Genomic DNA, 8360 nt, shown 5'->3' on the forward strand with positions numbered 1-8360 from the left:
GGGGGGGGGGAAGGGTAGGATGCGGTGTGGTTGGAAGTGGGGGGAAGGGGTGATTGGGGGTGGAGGTGGGGGGAAGGGGAGGACGCGGTGTGGTTGGAGGTGGGGGGAAGGGGTGACTGGGGCTGGGGGTGGGGGGGAAGGGGGGGCGAGGTGGGGGGAAGGGGAGGACGCAGTGTGGTGGTGGTGCTGGGGGGTTTGGGGACCGCCGGGTGGGGGTGGGGGCAGGGAGGGGGTGGAGGTGGAGGGAGAGGGGAAAGGGGAGGGTATTTTTGTCCAAAAAAAAATAAAAAGGACGATTTTAATACAAAAAAAACGTTAAGGACGATTTTATATCGAAAATAAGAAGAGGGACGAATTCGATTTTGGGGCTAAACTTTAGGGACCAAAATCGTACTTACCCCTTATTATTATTATAGATTTTTTACTTCATTCTTCATAGAAAAAATTAAAATAACATATCTATTATTTTATTATTTTCTTGATCCTTTATTGACTGATAATATAATAAAAGGTAAAGTATATTTTTTGTTTTTGAAGTTTGATAAAAATTTTAAAAATACCCCTAAGTTTTATTTTGTTTTAATTTTATCTCAAAAATTTTCGATTTATATCAACTTAAATATACCCTTAACGGCTAATTTTTCAAAAAAGTTAAGACCAATTCAATAATAATTTTATAAGAACAACCCTCAATATAAATAAATTAAGCCTAATTTTCATGCATTATTGTTAGATTGGTCTGAAATTTTTTGAAAATTTAGTCGTCGATATTTGATGCAAATCAAAAACTTCTAAGACAAAATTAAAAACAAAATAAAACTTAGGAATATTTTTTAAATTTTTACCAACTTCAAAGATAAAAATTATACTTTACCCAAATAATATAATAACTTTTAAAATAGTCTCAATCAATTTTTTTCTAATAAATTTGTCATTATAAAAACAAACTGAAAATTAATCATGTAATGTTTTTAGTTTTTTACGCTATATATTAGACTAATTAGAGTATTAGACAACTTAGCTCATAATCAAAATTAAAGTTACGTTGTATGTAGTTTGTCCTTTTTAAAATCATATTAAGAGAATAATTTCTCTTTTTAATATATCATTAACTAATTTATTTTATTTTTTTTAAAACAAAATCAAAACCAATTTTTCATTATTTTTATGGATACTAGTTACTAGATGATTAAGCCATTTTGATAATTAAATTGGTCCAATAATTTATTAGCACAATAAAAATTAATTAAAATAAAAAAGCATAAAATATTTAAATATAGAATAAAGTATAATTTTTTATTCTTAAAATTTGTTACAAATTTAAAGATATTCTTAAATTTTATTTTATTTTAATTAATTTTGTTCCCAAAATTTTTAAATTGTATCAAATATATTCCTAAGATTAATTTTTAATAAGAGTAACAATTAATTCACAAAAGTTATTATCTAACTATAATATTGTTACGATGGGTAACCGGAGATTAATAGATTGAATGGCGTTGGTTGGCCCAATCGTTTGAAAGAGGAGGCCTTCGAGGGGTCTGCACTTTGGGAGCCTCCGCCCGACTTGTGTGCGTGAAAGAATGGGGGGTGGTACCTGCAAAGACACCCCAATGCCTAAGTCAGCAAGAGTGTAAGCAGGTCTAGAGAGTATTGAGACTTAGAGATACCTGAGGGGTGTCAGGATATTTATAGTGGTGAACCAATAATCACCGCTGAAGTAGTTCCGCCTTTTAAGGTGGATAACCGTTCCTTTATCTTAGGGAGGTTGAGATAGGGCTCCTGGAAGTGGGTAGAGAGATTTTAGGGGGCAGTTACTCATTTGAATGAGTGATTATCTGCCAGCTAATCTTCGTTCCCGACTTCTTTAAGGTTAGTCGTGATAGGAACCGATTTCATAGGGAGGAGGTCGGTACAAGGCGAAACTCAACCTTTTTGAGTTGGGCCTTATCGTTGGGTCAGGATACGAACAAATATCAATAAATTTTAATATTAACATTAAAATAAATAACTTTAATCATAATATTAACATTAAAATAAATTAAGCAGATTAATAAATTTTGATGAATTTATATTTATATTAATAATAGTATATAATTAAAATATAATTATTTTAAAAAATAAAAACTATAAAATTAAATTAAATATTTATAAAATTATGTAATTAAATATATATTATATAATTATAAGAAGCATGATTGTTGAGCGAGAATGAAGAAGAACTGTAAGTCATTCAAACCTTGGCTTAGACTATTGTTATAAAAACCGATCTGTTTGAAAAATTTCAGAATGCCTAAACTAAGGTTTAAACAAAAATTTTAAAGTTGCACCAGCTCTTCATTGCCACTCAGCTATCATGACAAAAATTTTATATTTTTTGTATATTAGTTATTTTTAAATTTAAGATTTGATTTTTTATAAAATATTAGTAAATATATATATTTTAAATTTTTTATTATTTTATATTTTTTATTTATGTGAAACTGATTTTATCGTTTCAACCAATAATTTATCAGTTAAATTCGATTCTAATAACTATAACTTAAATATTTAAAAAATTTTCAAACATATCGATTTAGTTAGACCAATTCTCACCAATTTTTTTCAATTCTTACCCATTTATACCGATTTTTTTTAGTAAACAGTCTAAAAAATAAATCGAATTGGTTTAAGATCTAATTCACTAATTTTTCAGTCGAAATAACCGGCCCAATTTGGTTTTTATAACTATGCTACATCATGCATACTCGAAGGACAAAATGTTTTAAAGAAATATAACAATATAAAATGTTTTCTAATATTTACCAAATAGGCAAATACTACTCTTTAGGTGGCAACTGACACTTAGAAATTCAAATTAGAAATTTAGAATGAAGTAACAGCCATGAGCCATCAATATCAGGGGCAGTGCCCAACTGCCCGCAAGTCCGCGTTCTCGAAGCCAAACGCGGTCTAGGAAGCTTCCCAATTCTTTCTAGTTTCTACCACAAATCTTTATTCTTTTAGTTTTCGAAAACCTAACTCAAATTTACAAAGAGATCGCTAATAATAAGAAGCTATGTTTTATTAAATGTGAAATAATTATAATCCAATTATAAACCTTAATTAATTCCAAACGCTTCTTTCATTCCGTAAAAATGCATACTATTTCATTTATATTTTTAAGATTTTAAAAAATTCATCCTATTTACTATAATATTCAATAGTATTTTTTAAAAATGATCTCTAATACTAATATCTCATTTATTTTAAAATTAATTAGTATAATATTAATGGAAAAATTATATTTTCGTATGAGAGTATTTTTTTCTATCCATATAATTTTTTACTATTATGAAATTTGTGTTTGATCTATATTTTTTATTTTTTGGACAATTATTAAAAAATAGATGGAATATTCTGTTAACCAAACCAACTACCGATTAATATAAAAATCACATATTCAATCAACCACAAAGCACACAGAAAATACTCAAGTAGAAGGTAAATAATTTCCAATATTATTATTAGATAATATATAGCTCTTGGTTATATAGAAAAAAGACCAAAACTAAAAGTAACAAAAGTCAATGGATCATCACTTCATCACTTTCATCTCCCTATAAGATTCACGCGGTCTCTAACAATCACATAACAAATTGAAACATTACTATTGACAACAAATTAAAACAACCACTTCTTTTTTTTTTTTCCTCTCTCTCATGGATGTGAAAGGAACAAGTGGGGTTGTTCCATTGAGGAAGGTGTTGTTTCTGGTTCTAATCCTTTGTGCAATTTTCTCAGTTTCTTTGTCAAAAGTGAATGATACAAATGATCAGATTCTCAACGCCAAGAAGCCACAACCAAAACCCGCAGCTCCTTCTAGATCATCTGGCCACACTTTTCATTTCGCTATTCAAGGGAATGTCTATCCTCTTGGGTACGGTTTTTTTTTTTTCCCTACCTTCAAAAAAAAAAATTTTTAACTATGTTCTTAGCTTATGCATATGTCTATCCACACCATCCATGTTTAAAGAAGAAATGATATGGATGCTGATTCTACCATTCTGGTTTCCATTATAGTAATAAATAAAATAAAATAATGTATAGTCCATATTTTTGTTCTGACCAATTATTCTCAAAGTTAACTTCCTTGTTAAGTCTTTGACTAATTGATTATTTCAACAATGCTCTTAATTTGTATCCAAATTATTTATCATTCCTTTTTTATGGTGGTTTTTTTTGCATTTTGTGCATATAGTACCCCAATTTAATTTTTAAAATCTTTTAATATATAATTTTAAACAAGTCAATTAATTTTACGAAATTTATACTTATTTTAACAATTTTTTCATTTAAATTTTATTAAAATTTTACGTTTTAAATACTTAATTTATTTATTTTTTATTTTACGTAAAACTTCAATTTTTTCTGTGCAGCTTCCTTGTATACTATATTGTAATTGATTTTTCCTTCAAATTAAATGAATATTTTGCTTTTTTTTTATTGATACAGATATTATACGGTGAAACTGGCAATTGGAAATCCACCTCAATTATACGACCTTGACATTGACTCTGGTAGTGATCTCACTTGGGTTCAGTCCAAATCCTGTAAGACCTGCACACCTGTAAGCAATGCAATACAACAATCAATCGTAAATTAATTAATTTAGTTTTATCATTCATTTTTACCGTAACAACCTTAATTATATATTCTCCTTGATTTTTGTGTCTTTATTACTTGCAGCGTTCACAATATTATCCGTATAACCCCAACAGTAACATCCAATGCAAAGAACCCCTGTGTGCTGCGCTAAATAGAAACTGCGCTCCACCAACTGGACCATGTAAATATAAAATCGAGTATGCAGACAATGAATTTTGTTCAGGGGTGCTTGTTAGGGACTTTATTTCCTTTAGATTAGACGATGGCTCTATTCTACATCCTCAACTTGGCTTCGGGTGAGTGCTTACCAAGCTAAGTTATATAAATTACCTTTGTCTGTTTTTTTAAAGAATCATGTTAAGTGTACACTAAAATTAGTCACTAAAATTAATTATTAATATAAATTATATGTTGAAATATAAATATACATTAAAAATAAATTAAAATATATATATATATATATATATATATATATATATATATATATATACATAAATATATTACTGACTGATTTTAGTGTACAAATAGTATTTTTTCTTTTCTAAAAAAGTTAGGTTTTTTTTTATTTGAAATTAGTATGAAAAAGTGTTTATTTTTTTGTGTATATGGTAGGAGTGGATTTGATCAAACACCTTCTAATCATCATCATTCCTCGCATATCAAAACGGCGGGGGTGTTTGGCCTTGGCAATGGCAAGACAAGCATTTTGTCTCAGCTTTCTTCTCTGGGCTACATTCGCAGTGTCTTTGGCCATTGCTTGAGTTCCAAAGGAGGAGGTCGTTTATTCCTTGGTGATGATGATATTAAAACCTCCAAGACTCTTGTTTGGACACCTATCTTGCGCAGTTCCTCCTCCTCCAATATGTAAGGGTCACTGGATCACTCACTCTATTTTAAAATAACCGTCTCATTAACTAAATGTTGTTAACTTGTTATTCAAAAATACTTTTTTCTGCTAAAATTTGTTACTAAAATTAATTATCATATGTATTTGTGTATAAATATATATATGTTGTTTAATTTATTTTTTATATGTTAATTTTATATGTTATCATATATTTTATATTAATAGTTGATTTTAGTGGCTCACATACTTAGTATGGTTGGTTGTTATTAGAACATTTTTAAATAATAAAAATATTATTTGTATATTAAAATCAGTTGTCAAAATCAGTCATCATATATTTTGGTATACAAAAATGTTTGGTAACAGAAAAAAATAGTTTGCTTTATTTAGTATTCATTAATTGTTACGACAATTAATGAATGTTAAATAAGGCAAGTTGTTTTTTTTCTCCCTAGTATTACCGTTGTGTATAAATATTAATAGTTAATTTTAGCGACTGATTAAATAAAATTATTCCTCGATTTAGATTATTTAAATGAGGAGTGCTAGGGCCAGCAAATTTTTTAATTTGTAGTCATTAATTAACCATCATTAATGTTTTTATAATGGTGTGAGATTACTTACTTTTTTATGGTTAAATATTGGCCAAATTTTAATAAAAGTATTGATTCCTAGACTTTCTCTAATTATATATATTTTTCTATAATCTGTTTGTTTTTTTTTTTTTTTTGGTTCAGAGAACACTACAGGGCAGGCCCTGTAGATTTATTGTTCAATGGGAAGCAAGTTGTTAATGGTCTTGAAGTTGTTTTTGACAGTGGAAGCACATACACATACCTCAATAAAAAAGCTTATAATGTCTTGTTTGGTCTGGTGAGAATGAAAATTCAGTGGTCCTTTTATTGTATCTGAAAATTGATGTGCCAAAAGTTAGTCATGCAATAACTAATTATTCTTTTTTATGTGTTTTAGATAAATAATGACTTAGGAAATAAGGTGCAGAGAGCTACTGAGGATACAACACTGGCAATATGTTGGAAGGGTCAAAATCTTTTTGGATATTTCAAAAACATAGTACTGAACTTCCCAAAAACAAAATCTCAGTTCGTACTAACACCACAATCTTATCTCATTGTCTCGGTGAGCATCTTTTAATACTGAATTTGATATGTAACATTATAAATGGAGCTAACTTGTAAAATGTTCATGTGCCAATTTTACCCTCTAAGTATATTCTTGGTAAGAAGAATAAATGAATTTGTGTAATTAACAAGTGGTCTTTGAATAACAGGAACGTCATAATACCTGCTTAGGGATTTTAGATGGCTCAATGGAAGAACTTGGAGATACTAACATAATTGGAGGTAATAAAATAATTACAAATATACTATTATGTTATGTACATATATACAATTATTTGCGTATGGAAATTGAGTTTTTTTTTTTTTTTTTTTTTTTTTGTGTGTCCCCAAAGACGTCTCTTTTCAAGATAAGCTAGTGGTTTATGACAACGAGAAGATGCAGATTGGATGGGTTCCTGACAATTGTGCTACGTCTCCATTTACAAATGCCAAATCATTACGAGTTCATCACAGAGGAAATATTTTGTCCTAATAATTCCCATGCATGCAATTAACTTATGATATGAGAATAATATTAGTAATAATGATGATGAGTTATTGGACGCAGAATCTTTGAATTTTTATTTATTTATTTTTGCGATATCATACGCATATTAAGTTATTATTATTTATTAACCAAGAATCACTACAAGAAAAAGCGTGTTTATCGACGGCTATTTTTGCCGTCGATAATTTTCGACGGCCTGCTGTCGATATTACCAAAAAAAATAATTAAAAATAAAAATATTAAAATCGACGGCCTTGTCATCGATATTTTTATAATACATTAATTTATTTTTCTATTATCGTCATATTAGAGGTGAACCATCAGTCGAAAATAAAATCGACGAATATAGGGTCTATTTTATTATTTTAAATATCAACAACTTTGCCGTCGATAAATTTGAACGGTCTAGATTACCTTCTAAAATGGGATGAATGGTCTAAATTTAATCTATATAATAGACGCCATATGTGTTATTTTTTTATATTAAAATCGACGAATGTGTCGTCTATTTTATTATTTTAAATATCGACAACCCTGCCGTCGATAAATTTGAACGATCTAGATTACTTTCTAAAATGGAATGAACGGTCTAAATTTAATCTATATAATAGACGCTATATGTGTTGTTTTTTTATATTAAAATCGACGATTTTGTCGTCTATTTTATTATTTAAAATATCGACACCTTTGCCGTCGATAAATTTGAATAAAATCGACAAACAGGCCGTCGATTTTTATCACTAAAAATACATTTTCTCAACTCCTGCTTCCAAAGTTCGGAAACGCATGTCTTCCCCAAATTCAAGCTAGGTATTTTTATCACTAAAAACGCTTCTCTTCAACACCGCCTCCGTCCGACACCACCACCGGCGACCACCATCACCTACCCTCTCTCTCTTCCTTCTTCTCTTTCTTCCCCATTTCTCCATTTCTTCGTTCCAGCGTGCGACACCCCTGTTCGTGGAGTCACCCTCTGTCCGCGTCTTTGACAAACCCCATTTTGAGGGTTTATCTTGTGTTGATTTCAGGGGTTTTATCAATGATTCCACACACTTTCTATATGAAAATACAAGATTTTGTATTCCTTTCCTAGTTTTGCCCCATGGATGAAAACATGCTTATTTTGCACTAAAATAGATACATTTCTAATCTTCTCTTGATGTCATTCGATGCCGTGACCCGTGTGTTAAGTGGTTCCAGAATATAGGGCAGGGATGGACCGGAAGAGAGAAGGAGG

At 29.9% G+C, this 8360-nt stretch overlaps 1 protein-coding gene across 1 annotated transcript; it reads left to right on the forward strand.

The window, feature by feature from the left end:
* The first annotated feature begins 3587 nt into the window (after positions 1 to 3587).
* On the forward strand, positions 3588 to 7237 carry LOC130943512 (aspartic proteinase Asp1-like). Its single transcript, XM_057871417.1, has 8 exons — positions 3588 to 3919; positions 4495 to 4609; positions 4729 to 4943; positions 5260 to 5511; positions 6232 to 6367; positions 6467 to 6634; positions 6786 to 6858; positions 6969 to 7237. Exons 1-8 carry the CDS (start codon positions 3702 to 3704, stop codon positions 7106 to 7108), a joined length of 1317 nt encoding a protein of 438 aa, XP_057727400.1. The 5' UTR covers positions 3588 to 3701; the 3' UTR covers positions 7109 to 7237.
* The last annotated feature ends 1123 nt before the right edge of the window (positions 7238 to 8360 follow it).

This window comes from Arachis stenosperma, chromosome 8 (genome assembly GCF_014773155.1).
Source record: "Arachis stenosperma cultivar V10309 chromosome 8, arast.V10309.gnm1.PFL2, whole genome shotgun sequence".
Lineage (NCBI taxonomy): Eukaryota > Viridiplantae > Streptophyta > Magnoliopsida > Fabales > Fabaceae > Arachis > Arachis stenosperma.